Source organism: Crinia signifera, unplaced genomic scaffold, assembly GCF_055691185.1.
Source record: "Crinia signifera unplaced genomic scaffold, ASM5569118v1 HAP2_SCAFFOLD_129, whole genome shotgun sequence".
In the NCBI taxonomy this organism is placed as follows: domain Eukaryota; kingdom Metazoa; phylum Chordata; class Amphibia; order Anura; family Myobatrachidae; genus Crinia; species Crinia signifera.
In genome coordinates this window covers 102,604-130,364 of record NW_028142022.1, presented here as the reverse complement: position 1 = coordinate 130,364, position 27,761 = coordinate 102,604, and the positions used below count along the sequence as shown (strand labels likewise).

The following is a 27,761-nucleotide window of genomic DNA, read 5'->3' as shown; positions in this document are numbered from 1 at the left end:
TCTGAACATAGACTTTGACTTAGCAGCTTTCCTATGAAATAATATGTAACACCAACATTTGAAATCCCTTTCCCCCCCCCCTCCCCGGGAGTACCACCGCCCCACAAAAAAAGACTAAAGAAAAAGGAAAGAAGAGATGAGAGACAACACACATACCGGGAAAAAAAAGGAAAGGACTCCCTAATTCTTCCATTGCCTCCCCCCCCCCCCCCCCCAACCTCACAATCCCCCCGCAGCTTTAATTCTAAGGAGAAGCATATAATAATCATGCATCACTATAAATTATAATTCCTGTAATTTTATCGTATTTATTTATTTCAAAAAGAATATTCTTCATATAAAACCCAAAGAAGATAATAACACCCAGATATCAGTCTCGAAGAGAAAGGGAATTATTATCTTTGAAAAATTTCTTCTATTTATGTATTTATATCATTTAATACCCTTTTTAATACCTACATAATATACCCATATATAAACTACTGCGCTTTTACCTGCCTACATCGATATCATTATTCACATTATACATCCTAACCACGTAGAATGATTTATATCAATGAGCTTGGAGTGGACACATAAATAGACAAATTTTAAAACCACAATAGCAGCTAATATTTCATAGAAATAAACAATTTTTTTATTGCAAGTTCTTAATATCCCCACTGTGTCAATGTCCAATGTCTTTAATGTTTGGAAAACAATCCAGCAACCTATAACTCAAATATGACATGAAACACGCAGGAGAACTACTGTGCCCAGAACAGCACATGACGGGGAATGCATAGAATATGGAATACGCCCACTGAGAACAAGCCTTCAAGTGAAAGTGGCGAATTCTGCCTGCAACCCCGCTTGCGTGGATGACGTATAACCACAGCTGATATTGAATACAAGAAGCCGGCTCATTAAGGGCGGAGGTGACGTCGCGCCTGAACACAATCAGACAGGCTGATACGACGCTCGGACATCCCGGAGGAAGGGCAGAAGTGACGCGTTTGATGTCACACACACACACCCCCCCCAGAGAGCCAATCACATCCCGAAGTACACGGAGCTACCAGTAACACAAGAATCTTTCTGACGCCCACTAAGAGGCGTTCCCTAATCAATCAAGGAACGTACAAGCGTACTTAAACTCCATACTGCAGGGGACAGAGCTACACGCAGCATCCTGAAGAAGCCTACCGGCGAAACTAGTCGATGTAAGTGAAGTTCCCCGCCTCAGCCGTTTGCGCAACACGGCAGTGACGGGTAAGTCTGCCGGCAGACCCCCTGCACCCTGGAATAAGGTACACCCAGAACACTTTCCATAAAGAAGGAAGATACACAGTGTTTGCTGGACAATACCGGTACTGGACTTTAAGTGTTTGTCCTGTGACCCCCCATCCGTTCTGTGTATGTGTACTGGTACTAGGTAATCAATTGTTATTATCATTTTTACTATATCAATTCAAATTTAAATATTTTTTATATGTGCATATATATTTTTAACATTCAGAGCATAAATCGAATGATTTTTTCTTTTAAAACTCTGTTAAATTAAATTGAAAAATAAAAATTATTATATTTCACATACACTGTATCTGAATCATTAATATTTTAGATGTGTGGCAATTAAGCGCAGGGTGTACACCCCCACCTCCTCTGTACAACACTGGGTTACTTGTAGTGTAACCCCACACCCCGCAGCCAATTGCCCTCAAACGTGGAATGTGGCGCTGTTTTCTCCTCTCTACCAACCCCATCCGTCTACCACTACTTGAGAAATAGCAGCCTGTCCAACAAAAAGAAAATTCAACTTAAAGATACTACACCACCGGGGGAAGAAATCCTCAATTTCCGGACTTAAATACCCCACCCCCACTCAGACAACTACAAAAGAAGACCGAGGGAACTACTCAGCTCAGCCAGTAACGAATAAATCCACAGAACGGAGACATGGCACTAAGCAGAGAAGAGAGGTTCAAACAACTCGAGTCTTTCCCTAATATTACAGGATATATACCGTCAGCAGATAGGCACCTCTGCAGACAGCTTCTGCTCACTATACCTGAGATTGGAGAAATTGGAGACACTTGAAATAAAGCAGTGGTGGGAAAGCACCACATTGAATAAGTATTTAGAACAAAGGATGATCCCCAGAGGCCTAAGAATCATAAAGAAACCAACCTTCCATTCAAATAATGAAGAATTTCTGAAGAAATGGAACACCACATTGGACATATGCTCAAGTACCCTAATGAAATTAATCATAGAGGACAGAGAAGAATCCATGAGGATGATGGCCCAAGAAATGGAAGAGATCCATAGAAAAATCCAACCTCTGAAAAATCATGAGGACTTCAAAAGACTCGACACACTTACAAAGAATAAACTCAAAAGAACTGAAGAAGAAGTTATCGAGCAAAAGAGGAAGAAATTTAGAAGGGACATAGAGGACTATAAGAAAGATTACAGAAACTGGCAAACAGAGAGAACGGACAGAAGAAGGGAATATGTTCCACCATGGAGAGAAGATAAAGATAACACAAGATACCAACCCAGAACAGAAACAAGAAGCAGAAACAACCGAAGTCCATATCGACAGAAAAGGGAACAAATGTATCCCCCCAAATCCCGAGAAGAAAGAACAAGAAATCCACCCCATACACAAAAAGAGAAGAAAAAAGAAATATACCAAAAAGAAAGAACACTGATTGATAGTTTTAATAAAGGAGTGAACGACCATGAAAAGGAAGAATACAACACATCAGTTAACACCTTGATGAATAGGATACAACTGCAAGACATAGCCTGTAGAATATCAGACTCAGAAATCGAGGAAGACCCAGCAGAAGAGTACCTGGACCATTTTTTAGACCAGGTATACACGAATCCCCCACCCGATTACAGACAAGGGGCCATCCAAAAAACGACACATGCGTCATACACCAAAGGAAAGAGGAGAAAAAGAAACACCTCCACAAGCGAGGAAAGCGAGGGGGAAGAAAGGCCAAGAGAAAAGAAGAGAAACCACAACAAGAAAGAAAGAAGAGAGACGAAAAAGAGACATACAAGGGCATCTTCAACCTGAGCAAATACGAACTTACCCCAGCCGAACTAGCGGTCCTACAGAAGGGCTTAAAGTTCGCTCCCACGAATAAACTTAAAAAATTCAATACGTTTATAGACCTACACAAATTCATCCGTAAACTGACCTTGAAAAAACACTTCATAAAGAAGGAAAAAGAAGAAAAAGAAAAAGGAGAAGACATAAGGGAAAATGAAGGGAACCTGGAGAAAAACATCATACACACAGACTTAAGAATTAAGTCCGTGTTCTTTCCAAAACACCTGAAAGGGCCCTTCATAAAAACCTTTGAAAAACTGGTAGAAGCAGATCTGGAGAAAATACCAGAGAAGATCAAAAATACAGACTGGAACATTACCAAACAAGAAAAAGAAGCTATGGAGTCACTAAGGAAGAATGACTCCATAGTAATAAAACCGGCAGACAAAGGAGGAGGTATAGTGGTAATGGATAGAGAAACATACGAAGGAGAAGCAGAAAGGCAACTCAAGGACGAAACCACATACCAGAAACTGAAAATGAACCCCACAAATCAGTATAAGAAAGAACTAGAGAGACTATTAAAGTCGGGACTGGAACAAGGAATACTGAGCAAGAAGGAGTATGAATACCTCCTACCACCCAACCCCATTGTACCGGTCTTCTACCACTTGCCTAAAGTGCATAAAGACATGAATCAACCACCGGGGAGGCCCATAGTAGCAGGCATTGGATCGATCACAGCGTATCTATCAGGCTATATAGATAGATTCCTGCAACCTATTGTTATTAAACAAAAAGGATACATAAAGGAAACCACCCAGGTACTAAACATGTTAAAAGCCATAGAGTGGGAAGAAACCTTTCTCCTAGCCACCTGCGACGTCAAAGCCCTGTATACTTGCATCAAACACGAAGACGGGTGCAGAAACGTGAAAACAAGGTTAGAAGAGGACTCTAACATAAACCAGGACCAGACCAACTTCATTATGGAAGCCATCCATTTTATTTTAAACCACAACTACTTCTGGTATGGGGACACCTTCTACCGCCAACGCCAGGGGACAGCGATGGGGACGAAATTCGCCCCATCTTACGCAAATCTCTTTTTGGCGCAATGGGAACTAGAAGCAATTTGGTCAAACAACAGGTATGAACAAAACCTACGCCTATGGGCCCGTTATATTGACGATGTCATAATCATATGGAATGGGACTAAAACAGATCTAGAAGACTTCATAAAAAATATCAATAATAACAAAATAAATCTGGAGTTCACCAGCACGATCAGCAGTACCAACATAAACTTCCTCGATTTGGACATCTTCATAGAGGATGGCAAGATTGAAACAAAGACATACATAAAACCGACTGACTGTAATGGATATCTAGGGGCAACCAGCAACCATCACAAGGCCTGGAAACAAAACATTCCGGGAGGTCAGCTAAGAAGAATACACCGCAATTGTTCCAAACAAAGAGACTACAACATCCAATCAGAACAAATGATAGAAAAATTCGAACAAAAAGACTACAAACCTGAATTCCTGGAGAAAGAAAAAGATAGAGTAAACATGCTAAAAAGAGAAGAACTCCTGGTATATAAGGAAAAAGAAAAAGAAAAAACAAACCAGAATCTACTATTTCTATCGGAGTATTCCACACAAAGCAAACTACTAGAAGCCAGTCTAAAAAAACACTGGCACATTCTACAAGGCGATATAGAACTGAAAGACTTAATACCTCGGGCTCCACGCATTGTGTACAGAAGAACAGACACAATCAAATCAACATTGGTAAAGAGTCACCTGGACCCCAAACAGAACACCCTCAACCAGAGAAGCATTCCAAAAACTAAAGGGTTTTCCAGATGCGGTTTTTGCACAGCCTGTAAGAAGACAAAACCCAATGGCACAGGAATCATAAAAGAAGTAATATCAACTTCAAACCAAAGAACACACAAAATTAGAGACCGCATAACATGCAACACCGAGGGAGTGGTTTATATGTTGGAATGCCCTTAGAAGCTACAATATATAGGGAAAACAAAGAGGAAATTGCACGTACGCATTCAAGAGCACATCTGCAACATTATAAATAAAAAAACAAACCACAGCATCCCTTCACACTTCGCAGAGAAGCACAATAACGACCCAAGGTCATTAAAATTCACCGGACTCAGAAAAGTCGCAATCGATTGGAGGGGGGGAAATCAGGACGCAGCCCTAATCAAGGAAGAAACCAATGTCCAATGTCTTTAATGTTTGGAAAACAATCCAGCAACCTATAACTCAAATATGACATGAAACACGCAGGAGAACTACTGCGCCCAGAACAGCACATGACGGGGAATGCATAGAATATGGAATACGCCCACTGAGAACAAGCCTTCAAGTGAAAGCGGCGAATTCTGCCTGCAACCCCGCTTGCGTGGATGACGTATAACCACAGCTGATATTGAATACAAGAAGCCGGCTCATTAAGGGCGGAGGTGATGTCGCGCCTGAACACAATCAGACAGGCTGATACGACGCTCGGACATCCCGGAGGAAGGGCAGAAGTGACGCGTTTGATGTCACACACACACACCCGCCCCAGAGAGCCAATCACATCCCGAAGTACACGGAGCTACCAGTAACACAAGAATCTTTCTGACGCCCACTAAGAGGCGTTCCCTAATCAATCAAGGAACGTACAAGCGTACTTAAACTCCATACTGCAGGGGACAGAGCTACACGCAGCATCCTGAAGAAGCCTACCGGCGAAACTAGTCGATGTAAGTGAAGTTCCCCGCCTCAGCCGTTTGCGCAACACGGCAGTGACGGGTAAGTCTGCCGGCAGACCCCCTGCACCCTGGAATAAGGTACACCCAGAACACTTTCCATAAAGAAGGAAGATACACAGTGTTTGCTGGACAATACCGGTACTGGACTTTAAGTGTTTGTCCTGTGACCCCCCATCCGTTCTGTGTATGTGTACTGGTACTAGGTAATCAATTGTTATTATCATTTTTACTATATCAATTCAAATTTAAATATTTTTTATATGTGCATATATATTTTTAACATTCAGAGCATAAATCGAATGATTTTTTCTTTTAAAACTCTGTTAAATTAAATTGAAAAATAAAAATTATTATATTTCACATACACTGTATCTGAATCATTAATATTTTAGATGTGTGGCAATTAAGCGCAGGGTGTACACCCCCACCTCCTCTGTACAACACTGGGTTACTTGTAGTGTAACCCCACACCCCGCAGCCAATTGCCCTCAAACGTGGAATGTGGTGCTGTTTTCTCCTCTCTACCAACACCATCCTTGTAGCCACAATAAGCCTGGATTAGCGTGTAATTGACACGCATAGAAGTTCATGCAGGAGTTTAGTAAGCAAGCAAGCAGGCAGGTAATTGCGGGTTAATAAAGCGTAGCAGGCACAGTTAGTGGTAAATCCACGCAGCAGGGATTTGAGAATTGTGCTTAAATAGCGGGCACAGGTACACTCACTGCGTCTTGAGTAATGTGCCTCCGGGAGCTGCCTTGCGGGTGGCCTGTCAGGCAGATGCACGCCGAGGACCGGTTCCTGGAGACGGCTGGGCGCCGGGCTGCGTGCACAGATGGATACGGCAAGTTGCCTCCAGACGGGTAACGTAACGGCAGGGAATCCTGGGACAGAGGGTGAGGGCGGAAGTCCGTCACAAGTCTGCTGAATGAACTGGCGGTAGTGGGGCGGAAGTGGGGCAACGCGTTTCGTCTCCCAAAGCCACTGGAGACTTTTTTTTAAGCTGTGTTTAAGCCATTGCTAATGCTTCATATTTATAGGTCCATCCTTTGCAGGGGAAAGGGAATGAGCAGCCTGGAGGTAGCCCGGATTCAGGTAACAGGAGATAACCAGCAGGATCAGATTCAGGAATGAAGCGATAAGCAAGCAAAGTGAGAGCAGTTTCCAAGAACTTCTATAACCGGCCTGTTACTGGCCACTCGCAAGGTGATTCACAGGCGTTTGGGGGCATAACACCAGTGTTTTCCGGAGGTGTCCCAAAAAAGGCAGGTGTTCCCCAGCTGTTGAGAGGGAGGGCAGCTGACATCAGCAGCAGCCTCCTTCTCACCATAGCCTTAGCAGTGGGCTGCGAGCAGGGACAAAAATCATTTGATGGTGAGTCAGGCCTCAGTGTAAATGGCCCCCAAATATAACCTGGGTCCAAAGACCTGGCAATCCAACCCAGGAAATGCTCCAGGGGCTGTTCAGGGGCAGTTTCAACAGGTATCCAAGACCATTACGTCAATGGGTGAGCCCATACCCCCCGAGCGCAGTCCGAAGGTTGGCACAGGTGGCATGCAGCCTCCGCTGCTTTCTACTGTACTATTCATTGTAGGGAATTTTGTGGTTCCGTGCTTTGGTGGGAGCAGCTTAAGATCGTGAAGTTTTTTGGTAAAGGAGCGCTGGGTGAACTTAAACTAAAATATATATATATATATATGAAGTGGGGGAGGGGTGGCTATGAATATAATATGAATTTAATAACAAGTGGTACCTGGAAGAAATAAAATGGTTAATATAGATGTTTCCACCCTTTTGGGGAACAGATGATTTTTTTGTGCTTGTGGATATCGATACTCCCGGTATCGCTGTCCCTATTTTACCCTAATTTCAAAGTTGGTACCTTCTCTGTGTGACTTCAGGTTCCCTGTGGTGGTAAGGTGAGGGCTTCCAAGCGCAGAGTCTAGCTGGACCACACTTTCATGTGGCAGCCGCTGCGCCGATGCTCCGTCTTTGATACGGAAACCGGAAGTTGCCAGAAGTTGTGATACGGCCGCAGAGAGGTTGAAAGCGGGTGCAGGTGACAGCTTGCTGGGGGATCTTGGTTTTGGTCCAATGCGTTTTGTGCGTCATGCGCACTTTTTCAAGGATAAATGAATGTGTCAGCATTGTGGGTATTTATAGGGAAAACTTTATTAGTAAAAACGGAAGTTGTATTCCGGAAATGGGATAAAAATCGGTGGGAAGCGCATGTTTTGTCAGTTCCATTCTCATGGCTCAATATGTGTGCACAATCTAGAATGTTTCTTTTGACAATTTTGTTTTTATGGCTTATAATATAGGAAAATCTATTATTATTCCATAACTTTGGAATAAGAAAATATATATAAAAATTTATATAAAATATATATAAAACAGGTACCACTTATAAAAATGCGTTTAATTCTATTTCGATATTAAGACCTAATGGCTCCAATGTTTTCATGTTGAAGATCCATTTGGTTTCAGCTTTTCTTAGCTCTTTTACAGAGTCTCCACCTCGCCAATTTTCACTTATCTTTTGAATTGCTATACATTTTAGACCAGTTGGATTTTTATTGTGTTTTTCCAGGAAATTATTGGAGATGCTATGAGTTGTTAGTCCTTTGATGATGTTATAAATGTGTTCTGCGAACCTGATCTTGACTTTTCTTTTAGTTTGGCCGATGTATTGCAGTCCGCAATGGCATTCTAGCAAGTAAATGACTCCTTCAGTATTTATTGAGAGGTGTTCCTGGATTTTGAAGTTTTTATTTGTTTGATTTGATTTTAATTCTGTTACTGGTTTTGTGGATCCTTTATTGTTTTTACATGCCTTGCAATTAAGGCAACTAACGAAACCTTTGTTATGGGTATTGGTGGACTCAGTGTCAGTTTTAGTTTAACTTGAGACAAGTTGTTGCTTGATGTTTTTTTGCTCTACGATAGATGATTTTTGGTTTTGTAGGTAGTATTGGTAATAGAGCTTGGTCTAGTCTGAGTACATGCCAATGTTTTTGTATAAGATTTTCGATGACTTTGAAGTTGCTGGTATATTTTTCTTGTTGTTATATGTCAATAGGTCTTTTCTTAAAATTTTCTTGACATCCTCCAGTTGTTTTTGTAATAGATCTTCTTTGTATCCTTTCATTAGGAACTGGTTCTTCATTTTTTCACTTTGAGTTTGAAATACCTGGTCATCAGTGCAGTTTCTTCGGAACTGTCCTATGGGGATGTTTTCAATCCATTTGTTGTGATGATTAATTGTCAAGGGCAAGATATTATTGCCACTCACTTCTTTGACATGTGTTCTTGTTTTCAAAAGTTAATCTTTTATGAAGATTTCCAAGTCTAGGTAAATGACTTTTTCTCGAGTATGGGTTGTGGTAAATTCCAGGTTTAACTTGTTTGAATTGATGTATATGATAAAAGCTTGGAGCTGTTCTTCTGTGCCTTGCCAGAAAAAAATAATAATTTCCTGTACTATTCAGACAGCAGTGGCATTGGGGCAGAAGGAGCTATGCAGGTCCTATATACTGGACCTTCTTGTTTTCTCTTTCCCTTCACCCCTACCTCTGTTCCCTTCACCCCTACCTCTGTTCCCTTCCCACCCCTATCCCTCAATGTCCCAAACCTTTGGACCTCAGTAGCTGTCGCTGTTATCCCACCTCGACTCAATGTACTCCACAAGATACAGACTAGTCCCCCCTTATCATCCCACTCAGGGGCATAACTAGATATTCGTAGGCCCCATAGCAAAGTTTTGTAAGGGCCCCCTATTTAGCAACTGATGGAGACAAATGTATGTAAAACATATTACTTAGACAGTAAAGATGGGCCTCCTTCAGCTCTGGGCCCCATAGCAGCTGCACCCCTTGCACCTATGGTAGTTACGCCCTTGATCCCACTCCATCTTGCAATGCCTACCTTTCTCTCCCTAAATGTTAAGGTGCTAAATTCCCCTAACAAATGTAGACTAGCCCTATCCTACTTTTATAAGCAAAAGGCAGATGTAGTTGCTATCCAGGAAACAAACTTCATCTCCTCCAACCCCCCCTGCTCAAAGACCCAAATTACCCTACGGGTTACTATGCAAATGGCCCATTCAAACAAAATGGAGTCACTATCCTATTCAACAAACACTCATTTTTTGTCCTTCACTCCCAAATACCAGATAATAATGGTAGATATCTAATATTGGAAAAAAGGAGGGGAAAGACTCTCTTTTTGTCGGGGCACTCTTTATTTAATAATTTGTATGATAATGAAAAGAAAAGATTTTCAGAGTGATTTGTTTAAAGGGGACTCAGTAGGTTCCTCAAATATGCATGATACGTAATAATTTAGTGATACACAAATTGATATGTTCAGGGAATTATCCCTGATATGAGTATGTTATAGCTAAAATTACTTCTTTATTGTAATTCCTTAAAAATAAGCACTAGACATAGACACACAAACAAATAACACAAAAAAGATACTTGTACCCGGCAGGTTATAAATATTCGTGGGGTATGCTCCCTTTGATAAATGTTCAGGGAAGGGAAAATATGAGTAGTTTAAACAATAATAGGTACTAATGCCTCAAAGGCAACAAGGATTTTTGAGGGGGGTCTCCTCCCTAAGGCCCTTATTCTGATCGGTGCGGCCGGAGCCGATTATGCGGCCAGGACCGTGCATGCGAAACCCCGCCTTCCATACGGCTCGCCAACTCCGTCCGTATGCGGTAAGAAGCTGTCCGAACGGACCGCACGTGTATTTTACACGGAATACGCCTCCTCCATCTAAGGGAACCTCCCCCATCATTCGATGGTCGCAGACCATCGAATGCAGGACCGAGTGCTCCACCAGCTCCCGCAACCTCAGACCACACGGACATTTTGCCGTGCAAAAGCAGGGATCTGGGCGGGCAGCTGACATCCGGCGATGTCATATGTCCGCCCCCTACACGTGCGTCACGACTGCATTACCATACGTACGCCCAGCGTTTTCATGGGCACTCCCATGAAACGCGGGGCGTATGCATATGGTAATGAGCCCAAATAGCCCTTCACGCCCCTCTCCACCCCCTGTTCGGAGTGTTCACATATCATGCGGGATTCGGCCGTACGCCCCGCTCGCACATGCGCAGAGACGCCTCTGCACATGCGCAGACACAAAACATCGGCGGCCCGAACGCACGCGGATATTTCCGCACCGATCAGAATAAGGGCCTAAGTTGTAAGGAGAAAGAAAAAAGGGGGTAATGGGAAAAAGATGGAGGTAGTAGGCCAGACAAGTCTCCTAGGTGACAGTTCACCAACTATATATACCTATAGTGTGGCAGTGAATACGACTTTTCACAGCTAGGTCTCCCTAGCTGTTACTGGTCATATACCGCCATACCAGCTGCCACTTGATATAATCAGTGGGCTTTTGGAGGTATTGTGGGATGTCAACCTAAATCCCTGTTGTTCCCCTTGAGGTGGCTGCTGCCCAGCTCTGTATACCTGTGACAAGTTTAGGGGTTCAATGGTTTCCTACAGTGGGGTCACCCCCTCTGTGTACTAAAAAGGCCCAGGTTTTTTCAGCTTCCGTCAGCACAGAATTATGCTGTGGGGCTTCTTAGGTATTGCGGGTGAGCGGACCTCAAATTTTCTAGGGGTCCAGGGTGGATTGATAGGGGGTGGCTGCTGCCCAATTTGATATACCTGTGACAGTGTTATGGGAGTCAAGGGTTTCCTGCAGAGGGGTCACCTACTCATGTACTAGAATGGTCCAAAGTTCTGTCAGCTTCCGTCAGTGTCTTATAACACTGAGGGGCTTAGAGGTATAGTGGGTGAGCGGACCCCCTCACTTGTAGGTATAGGGGTTAAAGAGCAGAGAGAGGGGACTGGTGCGGTATGATGTCTCTAGGACATGTAGTTACTCAGGGGTTATAAATGTGTAGCATAGGTAGTTTTGTCCGTTCTAAATGAAAATGGACCACACTCTGTTACCCTGCTCTCAGTACCGGGAGGTTTAGAAAAGTATAGATGGCAGAGGTGGGGTAAGAAGAAAAACAGAAAAAAGGGGGGGGAAGAAGGGTTAAGGGGAGAAGAGGAGCAAAGAGGAGCAGACCCGGATTACCTCCTTGTTCACCCCGGGGGTCAGATCCAGGACCTCGCCCGGGTATGCTGCTGTAGCACTGTTGTGAATCACAGGTATTTGTGTACCGTGCGCCGGCTGCTGGGATAGGAGTGTGTCCCCGGGACCCGCTGTATCTCAGCGTGTCGCTGAGTCTCGGCAGTGTGTGTTCTTACACAGAAAAATGGAGATAGTGAACATAGTGTTGGTGAGAATTATAAAATAGAGTAAAAAAGTATATGGGCAGAATGTATGTATGATCTGTTTTATGTGCACAAAATGTCCACAAAACAGAGGACATAATAGTCCCCAAGTATATTGTGGAAGAACTTGGAGACAGAAGAAAGACATCTTAATATTGCAGTAAAATATTTGTAAGAGAGTTGGATAATTGATCACATGGGAGGAGGCTAATCGCTTAATGCTTATGCTGACATGCTCATAGATGAGAAAAAAAGGTTCGGTTATATTCCACTTGTAAACATAGCGACCTGTCATAGGGATTGTACCAGGTGTTGGAAGTAGGAAAAATGGAGATAGTGAACATAATGTTAGTATGAATAATAAAAAAATATAATATTTTTTATGTGTGAAAGAGTATTAGTAGTAATGATTATGAAGTGGATAGATATTTAGTGTACACTCGGTACATTGTACTGGTACTGGAGAGATTATTTGAAGTTTAAAGAATAGTGTAGTCGAGCGAGAGAGGTATAATGTTCCTAGGTATATTATTGGCCTTTAGGAGCCAATTGGAAAAAGAATCCCTATTGTTAACGAGAACTAGGGATTTTTGTAATAAGGGAAGACTTGACATGGAGAATCCAGTATGCTTTAGCGGAAGATAGGGGGATTCAATAGTTTTTGACATGGGAATTGTGTCCATTCTTATCTGTGGAGTTTTTTTACTCAAGAAAAGATCCGAATGTGTTGTTTTCATTCAGTCCCCAAGGGTTAGTGGTATTCAGTTCGAAGATCCATTTACATTCCTTCCTGAGGAGTTCCTTTGTAATGTCACCTTCTCTGAATCCGAGTCTTACACTTTCCAGGCTAAATATTTTTAAACCCTGAGGAGATCCTCCATGATTGGTCAGAAAATGTCTGGCTACCGATGTCAATTTCTTCATTTTGTGTGTGTCCGATTCAGCATTGCGGATGTTGCCTACATGTTCGAGGAGTCTTAATTTCAGTTTTCTGCTGGTCATGCCGACATAGTTCATTCCGCATGGGCATTCCAGACAGTACACTACCCCTAGTGTTTCACAGCTCATAAAGCTTTCGATTTTCAAAGTTTTCCTGAATCGATTGGTGACGGTGTTTTTCTTGGTAATGTAACTGCATCCCTTGCATTTGCCACATAGGAAGGTTCCAGTTACTTTTGGTCAGAATTTCGGGATTCTCTGGAAGTGGCTTTGCACCAGTCTGTCCCTCAAATTTTTGGCCCTCCTCCAACTAAATTGTGGACCTGTAGCGGTAATGGTGTCCAGATATGGGTCCATCTGTAGATTGGCCAGTGCTGTTTTATGATATTTTGAAGCTCCTTCCATTCATCACAGAAATTTGTGATGAATCTGGTTACTGATTCCTTGGTCTCTTTTTTTGTTTTTCGGAAAAATGAGGTCTTCCCGTTCCTCATTTGATGCAAGATGTTTTGCCCATTTAACTGATCTCGTACTGTATCCACGTTCGACCAATCTGTTGGTCAGTTCAATGCTTTGATCTAAAAAGATCTCTTTGGTTGAACAGTTTCTCCTTAACCTTAATAATTCTCCCTTAGATATGTTCTTAATTGTGGGAGGGAAATGTGCACTTTCTTTGAAAAGAAGGCTGTTGGTGGCTGTTTCCTTCCTGTACAGTTTAGTTAGGAGTTGGTTGTTGTCTGAACGGTAGATGGTGAGATCCAGGTAGGTAATCTGATTTCTGCTGATGCAATGAGTGAGTTTGAGGTTGAGGGCATTGCTGTTAAGTCTGTCAATGAATTGAAGGAGGCTTGTCTGGTCTCCTTGCCATATCAACATAATATCATCTATGTACCTTACCCAGGTGACAATTTTGCTTGTGTATATTTCGTTGTTATCTGAAAAGACGTGTTCTCTTTACCACCATCCGAGGAACAGATTAGCGTAAGTGGGCGCACATGCCGCGCCCATTGCTGTCCCTCGGATTTGCAGGTAATACTTGTCGTTAAAAGTGAAGCAGTTCCTTTCAAGGACGAATTGCAGTAGTGTTATTAAGAATTCTCCAAAATCATCAATGCCTTCCATAGTAAGGAAGAAACTGATGGCTGTAAGTCCCAAATTGTGAGCTATGCTTGTATAGAGGGACTCAACGTCCAGGGTCACCAGCAGTTGGTCCTCCTCAAGGTAAATGTCATGTATTCTGGCCAGGATGTCTCTTGTATCTTGTACATAGGATGGTAATGTTAAGACATGGTGTCTGAGATGTTTGTCAAGAAAAATGCTTGCTTGTTCCAAGAGGCCATCTATCCCTGATACTATTGGCCTTCCAGGTGGATTTGATAAGTTTTTGTGTACTTTAGGAAGCATGTAAAAAGTTGCCGTCTTAGGATATTCCACAGATAGAAAGGAGTGTTCACTTTTAAGGATAGTGCCTTTGTTGTAGGCCTCATTGATCATACGGTCATACAGAATCTTGTAATTGTTGGTGGGATTAAACATCATCTGTTTATAGCAGTTGGTATCAAGGAGTTGTCGATGGGCTTCTTTTATGTAGAGGTCTTTGGGCCATAAGACAATATTGCCTCCTTTGTCTGATGGCTTGACAATTACGTCCCTCAGAATGTGTTGCTCTTCAGGAGTTACATTGGAATTTTTGTTGGGCTTTTTTTGTATTGATAGTCGGTTCATGTCTCTAGAGACTAGCTCAAGGAAGATTTTAATCTCAGGGCTGAGATTTTCTTGGGGCATAAAGGTGCTTTTCTTTTTGTATATGGTTCGACTTGTTCTCCCTTCTGCATCTGCAGAGGGATCTTGTAGGTCTTCCAGGATTTCGATCATTTGTAAGTCTTGTTCTGTTAAGTCTTGTTCGGAGGATGTGCTCGGGGATTCACTTCTGTCGAGACTGGCTTGTTCCTTGCTAGCAAAGTATTTTTTGAGCAGTAGTTTGCGGCCATACAGGCGTAGGTCTTTTTCCCAGATGAAGCGGTAGAGTGGTGTGTTGGGAGAGAAGGAAAGCCCCTTACTAAGGAGTTTGGTATGCGCAGGTGTAAGGCATCTGTCTGTTAGGTTAATTATTGTTGATTGGCCTTCCCTGCTTACTGAGCTTTCCTCATCCTCAGGGACTGTCGTTCGGGTTGTTGAAAGTCCCAAGTTCTCCAGTCCCTTCTTTTTCTTCTGCCCTCTCCGGATCTTCCTCTTCCTTGGTTTCGTTGATGTCCTCTGCCAGATGGGCCTACCTCTAAAAAAGAGGCATTAGGTCTTTGAGATGCAGAGGGTGGTTCATCATTTTCTGAGAATTCTGTTTCAGAGGAACTATAATTGTAATTATAAGTGAATTTCCGGTTTTGATTGCTGTTAGAGTTTGTCCATTTGAAGATGTTCCCGTTAGAAAAGGACCTTTATGTCCTTTGTTTTGTGTGCATTTCGTGCACATAAAACTTATCATGTACATAATCTATTTATTAGAATCTTTATTTCCCCAAATACCATTGTGCCTTAAGCGCACTTTTCTACTTTGTTATTTTTATTTTACATACTGGATGATCCCTTCTCTTTACTAAGCATACACACCTGGGACACATTCCCACACTTTCCTCTCAGAAATCAGGTGGAGGTGATAGCGCTACACTCCCCCTCCCTCCTGCTGACCAACCAGCACTAGACTCAGAGATTACAAAACGCTATTTAAGAGCAATAGATATGACCATCCCCCACACACATTGAAAAAGCCTAACGGCGAAACGATCGTTTGTGGTCTGAAAGACGCTGACAGCAGCGATAGGGACACTTGGATTTCCAAGGACGTCCCGACCGATACCTCCTACTACTCCTCACGCCGCTCACACTGTCTCACAGGACGCGGCTGACGGCGGGCAGGAAGACACACTGCTGAGAGCCGGCGCGGCTGACAGCGTGTAAGAACACACGCTGCCGAGACTCAGCGACACGCTGAGGTACAGCGGGTCCCGGGGACACACTCCTATCCCAGCAGCCGGCACACGGTACACAAATAGCTGTGATTCACAACGGTGCTACAGCAGCATACCCGGGCGAGGTCGTGGATCTGACCCCCGGGGTGAACAAGGAGGTAATCCGGGTCTCTTCCGCTTTGCTCCTCTTCTCCCCTTAACCCTTCTCCCCCCCCCCCTTTTTTCTTTTTTTCTTCTTACCCCACCTCTGCCATCTATACTTTTCTAAACCTCCCGGTACTGACAGCAGGGTAACAGAGTGTGGTCCATTTTCATTTAGAACGGACAAAACTACCTATGCTACGCATTTATAACCCCTGAGTAACTACCTGTCCTAGAGACATCATACCGCACCAGTCCCCTCTCTCTGCTCTTTAACCCCTATACCTACAAGTGAGGGGGTCCGCTCACCCACTATACCTCTAAGCCCCTCAGTGTTATAAGACACTGACGGAAGCTGACAGAACTTTGGGCCATTCTAGTACACGGAGGGGGTGACCCCTCTGCAGGAAACCCTTGACTCCCATAACACTGTCACAGGTATATCAAATTGGGCAGCAGCCACCCCCTATCAATCCACCCTGGACCCCTAGGCAATTTGAGGTCCGCTCACCCGCAATACCTAAGAAGCCCCACAGCATAATTCTGTGCTGAGGGAAGCTGACAAAACCTGGGCCTTTTTAGTACACAGAGGGGGTGACCCCACTGTAGGAAACCATTGAACCCCTAAACTTGTCACAGGAATACAGAGCTGGGCAGCAGCCACCTCAAGGGGAACAACAGGGATTTAGGTTGACATCCCACAATGCCTCCAAAAGCCCACTGATTATATCAAGTGGCAGCTGGTATGGCGGAATATGACCAGTAACAGCTAGGGAGACCTAGCTGTGAAAAGTCATATTCACTGCCACACTATAGGTATATATAGTTGGTGAACTGTCACCTAGGAGACTTGTCTGGCCTACTACCTCCATCTTTTTCCCATTACCCCCTTTTTTCTTTCTCCTTACAACTTAGGGAGGAGACCCCCCTCAAAAATCCTTGTTGCCTTTGAGGCATTAGTACCTATTATTGTTTAAACTACTCATATTTTCGCTAAGCTTCATACATAATTATTCAGTGTTATATCTACTAAACTTAAAGATACTAATATTGTACATGCTCTCTCTGACTTATAAATCTTATTGATTGTGACCAGACTGACTTATTGATCAAACACTTATATGCTATGTGATACTGCCTCTAGGGATATCACTGTGTGCAGCCAGAACAGATATTCAAATATGACCTCAAATGGGGAGACTGCAACTTTGTTAGCATTACAATTGATACGTTAGCTACAACAATTTTTCCTTCCTGAATACAATCCACTTTGTTGATTACTTGTGGCAAAGTGATCATTAGATATCCAGCTGTTCAGAAGGAACGCATTCCCTGAACATTTATTAAAGGGAGCATACCCCACGAATATTTATAACCTGCAGGGTACAAGTATCTTTTTTGTGTTATTTGTTTGTGTGTCTATGTCTAGTGCTTATTTTTAAGGAATTACAATAAAGAAGTAATTTTAGCTATAACATACTCATATCAGGGATAATTCCCTGAACATATCAATTTATGTATCACAAAATTATTACACATCATGCATATTTGAGGAACCTACTGAGTCCCCTTTAAACAAATCACTCTGAAAATCTTTTCTTTTCATTATCATACAAATTATTAAATAAAGAGTGCCCTGACAAAAAGAGAGTCTTTCCCCTCCTTTTTTCCAATAACCTATGTTTACTCTCTAGGGAGCACCTCCACATCTTTAATTTAAAACAAGCTTTCTTACTTGTACCTGTACCTACTTATATATATACATATATTCAAATTACTGCTCTTATTTACACCTGTGCACTGGTCTATCCCCACATCCCCTCTTCCCTGAAAACAGATATCTAATATTGACTGGTCTCCTTGAGGACAAACTGACAACTATTCTTTGTTTATATGCACCTAATTAGAACCAAATTTCCTTTCTACATAAATTGTTTCTCCTTATACGAAAATCCTCTAAAGGTTCCTTAATAGTACTTTGAGACTTTAACCTAGCCCTCAACCCCAAATTGGACAAATCCCAACAACCCACATCTCGCTCCTCCCAATTGTCCACCCCACCCCATCCTTATCCTTTTGCAATCTCCTTCTAGAAATTGACCTGTATGATATCTGGATGACTACTTACCCAACTGACCGTGACTATACCTTCTATTTCCAAGTACACAACACATACTCCAGAATTGACTACATCCTTTGCGATAAATGGATTTTACAACACACTAAAGTTGTCGACATCCTGCCTATCACTTGGTCCGCCCATGCCCCTGTTGTATGGAAATGGAATTTAAACCCATCCAAAAGCCCCCCCGAGACCATGTCGACTTTTCCCACACCTTTTAAAAGACCCTATATCCAAATATATTATACTTAACTCCATTAATAACTACACCGCTAACAACTCCCCACAGGACACCTCTATCACAAACCACTGGTGTGCCTTTAAAGCGGTCTCGAGAGGAGCAGCTATACAAGCAGGTGCCAATCTCAAGCACAGAGCCCTTAAAACCCAACAGACCTAGAGATCAAACTAACAGCGCTTGAATCCCAAAATAATACTACTTCCTCTAGATCCTTTAAAAAGGATATCAAGTGTACGAAGCCAGCTTCAAAAACTACTTCTCGCTCGTACCCAATTAGCCCTCAATTGATTAAGGCATAAATTCTAACTCTTTAGCAATAGATCTGGCAGAATGCTTGCCCGAAAATTACGCACTCAACAGGCTAGAAATAGCATAAAACATCTTATCACCCCAATAAAGAAAAACTTATAAACCCCAAGGACATAGCAAACCAATTTGTACAATACTATTCCCAACTATACAATTTATCTTCTGACCCCTCCACGCCTCAGCCCTCTAAAGAAACAATTTCCCCTTCTTGGACAAGGTACAGATTCCCTCCCTCACCCCGGAACAACTAGACTCCCTCAATGCCCCTTGGTCTCACTCGGAGATACAGTCGGCCATTAAATCACTACCTCATAATAAAGCCCCAGGCCCAGACGGGTTTACTACCAACTTCTTCATTACATTTAAAGATCTTTTGACCCCATACCTGACAGATCTCTTTAACGAGCTCTCTTATCTAGGCTCCTCCCCCCCCAGAATTACTAGAAGCATGCATAGTGACTATACCCAAACCAGGAAAAGACCCGGCCTTCTGCCAAAACTATCGCCCTATAGCACTACTAAATTGTGGCATCAAACTGTTTGCCAAGTTGATGGCACTCCGCATCAATCAATTCCTCCCGTTGCTGGTGCACCCGGACCAGACAGGCTTTGTGCCTGGAAGACAGGCCCGTGACAATACCAGAAGGGTATTCAATCTAATTGATTCCCTGGCTGATGAACAGGACCTCCTTCTCTTGTCCCTGACGCTGAAAAAGCATTTGACAGATTGAACTGGCAATATATGCAGGAAGTGCTATCGCGCTTTGGCTTCAAAGATCGGATTTTCACATCGATCAAGACACTTTATAGCTCTCCCTCGGCCCGGGTGTTCAGCAATGGTTTCCTCTCCGATCCTTTCAAGATCACTAATGGCACTAGGCAAGGCAGCCCCCTATCCCCCTTAATTTTTGTTCTCTCTATATAACCACTAGCCATTACCATACGTAACTACACTAACTTCCCTGGCCTGCAGATAGGCCCACTCCATCATAAACTAAAGTCTTTTTGCTGATGACGTATTGCTCTTTGTGACTAATCCTACTAGAACGCTACCATTCCTTCATAGTACACTGACTTCATATAGCGCAGCCTCTTATTATAAGCTTAATACCACCAAAACTGATGCCCCTCCATTTAATCTTACCAGATCCCTAGCCCACCTACAGTCAACTTATAAATATAATTGGCAAACAGATTCAATAAAATATTTAGGTACTGTATCTATATCCCCCCAAACACAGCTAATGTCTTTAACGTAAACCTTACTCCTCTCCTCGCTACCCTAGACACTCTATCCAAATCCTGGTTATCATATGATATCTCCTGGATGGGATGCATGGCAGCCTTTAAAATGTCTTTACTTCCTAAACTAATGTACTTATTCCGCACTATCCCCTACACCTTCCCCAAGAGATCTCTACAACTTGCCACCTCCATGATGACAAAGTATATTTGGTCATCCAAACCCCCAACTATGGCCCGTTGTCATTACCTAAGGCCTTCGGCGGACTGGACCTACCCGATTTATTTCACTACCATTCAGCATGACTCTTGGCCCCAATTAAATATTATATGGAGACTAATTCCCCTACAAGTTGGATAACTATTGAACAAACTGCAACCCCCCACATTCCTCTATCTGACCTAATTAGGATCCTAAAACATGTCAGGCCCGCTCAAACAACTTTACTTCCAACCACTAAAGCACTAAAACTCTGCAAGCAAGGGACCAACTAATAGCCAACCTACCGGCCTCGACGGCCAATATTTCCAACATCTCTATCATTACCATAGCAAAACTAATGCCTAATCTCAATTTAAAAATATGGAGGTCCTGGGGTGTTATCACTCTAGGAGATCTGTTAGATGCCTATTCTCTGATCCCCTTTTCTACCCTGCAACGCCAATTCTCATTACCCTCATCTGAACACTTTCACTACCTACAAATCGCACATTGTTGGAAAACCCATTTAGCTTCTTACTCTACTCCAGATGCTGTATCCCAATTAGTACTCTCCAGACCCTTCTAGACAAGCACTTGAAGAGACATCTCTTTCTGGGTCAAAACTCTGATAACCCCCACAGATTTTTCCAAAACGTCCTCCCATATGAAATGGGAAGCAGACTTGGGTAGAACATTTACCTCCAAACAGTGGCGTCAGATCTTCCTTTCCTCATACGTAATGTCCCGTTGCTTAAATCATACAGAGATGCATATCAAACTTATTAAGAGACTCTATCTGACCCCAGATCGTCTACACACTTTCTGGCCTTCTTGCTCCAGCCAATGCTGGAGGTTATGTGGTTGTGTAGGTAACATATATCATATTTTGTGGTCATGCCCCAAAATTCTGCAATATTGGTCTGAAGTTTTCACCCTAATTTCTACTGTTCTCAAACTAACTATCACCCCGGACCCATCCACTGCATTGTTCCACATCTACCCCCAAGAAGTAACACCAGAGAAAAGGTTTTTTCTAGGCCACATTCTCTTTGCCGCCCGAGCTAACTTATCCCAGCAATGGAAACAACCTACCCCTCCATCTCTGTTGCAAGTCATTTTGAAAACGAACCATCATTTCCTTATGGAAACAAATTTCGTCCCGTTTTCCCCCGCACCCACCTCCCCCCATATACGTTGGTTACTATGGCACACCTACGTTACAGAAGGAGAGGGTGCTAAGTTCTTTCCACCCACTTCTCTTACAGACCCACTTCAGTTCAGTCTAAATGAACCCCCGGAGGCCCAACAACAATAGGACCATTCCTATGTATAGATATACTCTATGGTTATAAATGCCTAAATAGTGCACTGTGATTTGATCCTTAAATATTGTATTCTGTCAACTGTTTTAACACTAATCGCTCTATGCAGCGACACATACTGTATTGTACTGTATTTTGTTTGTACTTTGATATCCATACTCCCCCCCTCCTCCCTGAATGTCCCCTCTTTCTTTTTTTGTACCCCATTTAAAAACTACAGTATGCTACAATAAAAATGTATTGATGGAAAGAAAAAAGACAAATAAAGTGTAAGAAAGCACACACTGCACACACTGCACATGTTGTACATGAATCAATGATTTCAGAAATACCGCACTATGCTTTTGTTATAGCTGCAGAACCCTTCAGAGTTACTGTAAGGGATTAAATGGGTTTTCAGAAAACTTGTCTAAGAAATAGTTGTAAACCAAGGATACAGCCTTGAGACACAACATTTTAATCAGTAAATACTGTATGGTCAGTGTATTCAAGGTTATCTGACCCTTATTTATTTATAGCATCAGCATTTTGTAATCAGTAACTGTTTCAATGCAGATATGAGTGGGCAGAGCTGGCTGTCTACATACTCACATAAGTGATTTCTGCCATGCTGGAGCGGGCTCTCCTGGAAAATTTCTGGGCATACCACTGGGCAGGTGCACGCAAGTGGTGTCTCCAGCGTGCACCACCATTAAGCAGATTCAGTGCTCCCCCCCTCGTCGCTCCAACCGTCACCCCGGTGCTTGCATTTCTCACCCAAACGGCTGGTCCCCACTGCCGTCTGGGGCCACTCGTGAGTGCTTGGGCGATCGTGTGTTCAGGTGCCCGAATGTAGCCCCAGGGGAGCAAGGGCCTCTGCATAAGGCAGTGGCTGACCCTTCTGTGGTGAGTATTTCTGGGGCAGGACAAACCTGCCCTGGTAGGTTTGTCCTGCCCCAGGAAAACCCACCACTCAAGGGGTTAAATGTAAAGACAGACAGCTTGATTCTTAGTTTTTTCTTTTACTAACATGTTAGTTCTATTGAATATGGGATGTTGCTATGGGCAACCAATCAATATCTAGCACACTCTAGAACAGTGATTTTCAACCTTTTTACCTTGCGGCACACTAAATAAGATTCTAAAATTGCCAAGGCACACCATGAGATCCCCACAGGGCAAAAACTTTGGCCCCCACAGGAAAAAAAAACAACCTATTGGCCCCATATAAAAACAAACACACTGGTAACTAAATAAAATACATTGGCCCTTCACATGAAAAGAAGAGACCAGTAAATAACAGTTGAACTGGTTATTGCTGTAAAATGGTTTGGGCATCTTTAAATCTGGGGGCACACTTGAGAACAGCTCAAGGCACACTAGTGTGCCACGGCACAGTGGTTGAAAAACACTGCTCTAGAAGATAACAGAATCTGATTGATTGCTCATAGCAACATCCCATCTTCAATAGAACTCCTATTTTATTAAATAAACCCCTTTGTTAGGAATATGCAAGAAAGAGGAAGTAACTACTGTTTGCACCTGGACAAACCATGTTGCAATGCAAGGGGTGCAATACATACATTATTTTTGCATGTGGGGTAAATACTATCTGCTTTTGCAAGTAGACCACAAATCCTGGACAGATATATTTTTACACTGCAATTTATATTTGAGTTTGGGCAGGGACGTCGCAGGGTCGCCGCCAGCTTTATACACAGTGCCGCAGGTACTCCCGTGGCACGGACGGACCCCCCTGTCCGCTCCCCAGACAGTGCAGCAGGTACCCCCCCGGGCACCGCGGCACCCCCACCCAACTCGCCTGGGGCGCACCGGCCCTGGCTGTGCTGCCCTTCTTTGTGACCAGGATGCGGCCGCTGGTCGCTGTTTGGTGACGTTGGTCGGGAGCAGCTGCAGCGTGGATGGAACCTGCATGGAGCGCCCACCCCCCATGGTCAGGAGTGTTTCCCCCTGAGGTGGTAGCGTTAGCACCCCAGCCCCTCCCCCCGCAGTAGCATTAGCACCCCAGCCCCCCCCCAGTAGCGTTAGCACCTACTCCCCCCCCGCGCTTCAATATTGTGTCCCCCCCAAGAAAACATCACATACCTGGCACTGTGCTGGCTAGCTGTAGAGCTACACCAGGCTCTGCCCATGCCTGCTGGCTCCTCCAGTTTATCAGGTGGGGCTGGCTGCCGGGCTGCTGCTGCTATGAGGGAGGAGGAGGAAAGCAGAGGGGAAAACGGTCACAGGGTGGGCGGCATTGCAGACTGCTCTGTCTACCCTTAATCTAGCAAAAGGAGAAGAATGAAAAGGATGTCCTTGATGGGTGCACCTGAATGGTCTTGGTTAAAATGTAACCTTTAATAATTGTATTAAAACTCAGCGAAATATGACAAACACACATGTAACATCAAAATTGTGAATACAAGAGAAGGATAGGTGTGCTTATTAAAAAACGGTGGCTCACTCTTGCGCACAAATGTTCAATAAATGATTGTATTTCACAGGTTATTTTTATGTTGACCCACGTATGTCAATTAAACGTCAATACATGTTGTACTCATGGGGGGTGTCCCAATGGGAGGTTACTGATTTGCTTATATCATCAGAAAGGAAAAGGGGAGAATTCACTCTCTTTTGTACCCCAATCTGGAGAGAGATACTGCTGGTACAGAGTAACAATTTAAAGGCAGTAATTACAACTGACGTGAACTCCTTATAATTTGATCTGAATGTTATAGTCGGTGAGTGTGACCCGAATGGTAATGTGTCACTCTGTCGACTATCACATGTTACACGCTCATCATATGTTAAATATGTGTGGCTATAGTGAGTTGGAGTGCGCGTGTCAAAATTGCCCCTGTGTCGCTATACCTAGGAGCTCTGTGGCTCTATGTGATAATCTGCTGTATTTCGCACAATCTCAATTTTATGGTTTGAGATCTATGCTAGCATGTTCATGATCATGCTGTAAGTGTCACAGGCAGTGGTGCAAGTAGAATTTTTTTCTTGGTGGTACTGATAGCCTCCACCAAAAATGGGTGTGGCCATGTGTCATGGGGGGGCGTGGTCACACAAAGCTAGTGGAGTGACTAAATGACAATAGTGGCGTGGCATCAGGAGACAGGGAATGAGAAACAGGGAATGACTGTTGGTGGGTTGGCTCTTGCTTGGGGGAGAGCCGGGCAGCTTGTGCTTATAATAGTGGCGCCTGCTCTTCATGCTGTCAGCGCTGCTGATGCCTGTCAGTGTGACAGGCTAAATCAGCAGTAGCCGGTAGCTGCATACAGCACCTATCATAACACTGGGTGGGCGGGCTGTGGATACAGCACCAATCATAACGCTGGGTGAACAGGCTGCGGGTGCATTATATTTAGACTTAAAATAAAAATAGAATTGACAGTGGGTAAGTGGTACTGCGTACCTGCAACATATTTCTTACAGGTACTCCGTACCATGCCGTACCCCCTTACTTGCAACACTGGTCACAGGTGATGGGCAGGCGATTTACTGCTGCTTCCCTCCACACTACGGTTACAGGTAGCCCCCGTGTTATCGCTTTGAGTGTGGACTTTGTTCCCAAAGATTTGTAAAGGCAGCACTTATTGGGTGTACATATTAGCAGTGATTCCTCTTATTTATATAGGATCTAAGTAGCTTTATGAGGTATCCTGCTATGTCTTATGCAGTCACGATTCAAAATAAGAAGTTTATATTGGCATGTTCATAGTCATGCTACACATAACACAGGGGGGGAAATTTACTAAAGGAAATTTGTAAAAAATAGGTGTATTTGTATTTAGAAATACACTTATTTTTGACATTTACTATCCCGAAAATATGGCAATTCGTATTCGTATTGATGTGCTATCAATACGAATACGAATTGCCGTATTTTCGGGATAGTAAATGTCAAAAATAAGTGTATTTCTAAATACAAATACACCTTTTTTTTACAAATTTCCTTTAGTAAATTTCCCCCAGGGGGTTAGGTGGAAGATTCACTGTATCTTCTCTCTGAATTAACATTTTTTTGCTACAACTCTACAACCAGAGAGAAGATACAGTGAATCTTCCACCTAACCCCCTGGGGGAAATTTACTAAAGGAAATTTGTAAAAAAAAGGTGTATTTGTATTTAGAAATACACTTATTTTTGACATTTACTATCCCGAAAATACGGCAATTCGTATTCGTATTGATAGCACATCAATACGAATACGAATTGCCATATTTTCGGGATAGTAAATGTCAAAAATAAGTGTATTTCTAAATACAAATACACCTATTTTTTACAAATTTCCTTTAGTAAATTTCCCCCAGTGTCAACTATTCTCAGATGTAACACCCAATTCACGGTATCTGTACTGGACAGGTCATAAAATTGAGTTATAATATACTCAATGAATTGATACATTTGTTACTTTGAATTAACATTTTTTTGCTACAACTCTACAACCAAAGTAACAAATGTATCAATTCATTGAGTATATTATAACTCAATTTTATGACCTGTCCAGTACAGATACCGTGAATTGGGTGTTACATCTGAGAATAGTTGACACTGGGGGAAATTTACTAAAGGAAATTTGTAAAAAAAAATAGGTGTATTTGTATCCAGAAATACACTTATTTTTTACATTTACTAACCCTGAAAATACGGCAATTCGTATTCGTATTAATGTGCTATCAATACGACTATGAATTGCCGTATTTTCGGGATAGTATGGGGGAAATTTACCAAAATGGATTCGTAGAAAAAAGGTGTATTCGTAGGGAGAAATACACCTTTTTTTTTACGAATTTGTATTTTTGGGATTTACAATCCCAAAAATACAACAATTCGTAGTCCTAAAGATGGAACATTCGTATTTGTATTTACAAATACGAATGTCTACACCATCGATAGGATACGACAGAAATCACCATTCAAAAGAATGGTGGTTTCTGATTTACTAAGCAGGGATTCGGGTGTTCGTTTTGTTTTTTTGCAAAGACCCTTACCTGGACTACGTCGCGCTGGGACAGGTGAGTATGGTTTCCTTCCACAGCTTCCCAAATGGATTTCGTCGGATCCGGACGGCGACAGCGACGGTCGACATGGAGGAAGAAGATGACACAGGACCAGAAGACGTCGACACAGGACATCAGGGCTACGAACGGAGAGAAGATAGGTAAGTATTAGTATGTGTGGGCTTTGTGTGTAATAAAGTTTTATTTTAAAAGTGTATCAGTGTGTTTTGTGCACTATTTTTTTAACTGTAGAACTACAAGTGCCAGCGGGCCCTTTAATGCCCAGCAGGCTGGGACTTGTGGTTCTCCAAGTCCCAGCTTGCTGGGGAGGCTTGCTGGCACTTGTAGTGCCACAGTAAAAAACAATAGTTTTTTCTATTTTTGACAACACTATCAGCTCGATGCCCACCGCCCAGGGGCATCGAGGACAGCACCAGGCTTCAGCCTGGTCAGGTAAGTCCTGGAGGGGGGGGACCCCTTTATTGGGGGGGTCCCACTCCCCCAGGCCCCCTGGCCAGGCTGACTGGTCGGTAGGGTTAATGCTTTGGCCGGGGGGACTTGCATAAAAAGTCTCCCCCCGGCTGTGGCATTAGCCTGCCGGCTGGTTGTGCCTGGGGCTGGTTCTTGAAATACGGGGGACCCCTAGTCATTTTGTCCCCCGTATTTTGGGGACCAGCCCCGGACCTGGAGCCTGGGGCTGGTTGTTAAAAATCGGGGAGCCCCTATTTGTCGGGCTCCCTGATTTTTAATTACCGGCCCCGGCTCCTTCAGCCTGGTGCTGGTTATGGCTGTGCGGGGGACCCCACGCCATTTTTTTTTATTATTTATTTATTTTTCTATTTTTTTTACACACCGCAGCCTGCACGGATCTGACTTGATCCGTGCAGACTGCTAGAAATAATTCGTATTAGCAGCCGTATACACGGCCGCTAACAGGGGCGGATCCAGGATAAAATGACAGGGGGGGCACTATGATAAAAGAGGGTTTAGGTGGGGGAGGGGCGGTGTTAGTGGTGCCGGTGTACATGCTAAGAGAGCGGCAGAGAGAGGGTGGGAATGGGATTAAAAATAGGCCCTGGCATTTAAAGTACACAGGCCCACCATGGTGACAAAAGTGAAGGATGTAATTTTCGCACGCCGAAGGCGCGCT

The 27,761-nt window shown here is 43.3% G+C and overlaps 1 protein-coding gene across 3 annotated transcripts in view; it reads right to left on the bottom strand.

The window, feature by feature from the left end:
* LOC146052837 (uncharacterized) overlaps positions 1–27,761 on the bottom strand; it is a 147,664-nt gene that overhangs the window by 24,744 nt on the left and 95,159 nt on the right. For 2 of the 3 annotated variants that reach the window (XR_014467700.1, XM_083167952.1), the window contains exons 3-4: positions 26,603–26,751; positions 23,706–23,805 (exon numbers count right to left, since the gene is read on the bottom strand). Coding sequence is in view for 1 of the 3 variants with exons in the window: in XM_083167952.1 (XP_083024078.1) it covers positions 23,706–23,805; positions 26,603–26,751 (249 nt within the window). In the remaining 2 variants the exon portion in view is untranslated. The remainder of the gene's footprint in view (positions 1–23,705; positions 23,806–26,602; positions 26,752–27,761) is intronic. The other variant, XR_014467702.1, reaches the window with a different exon arrangement.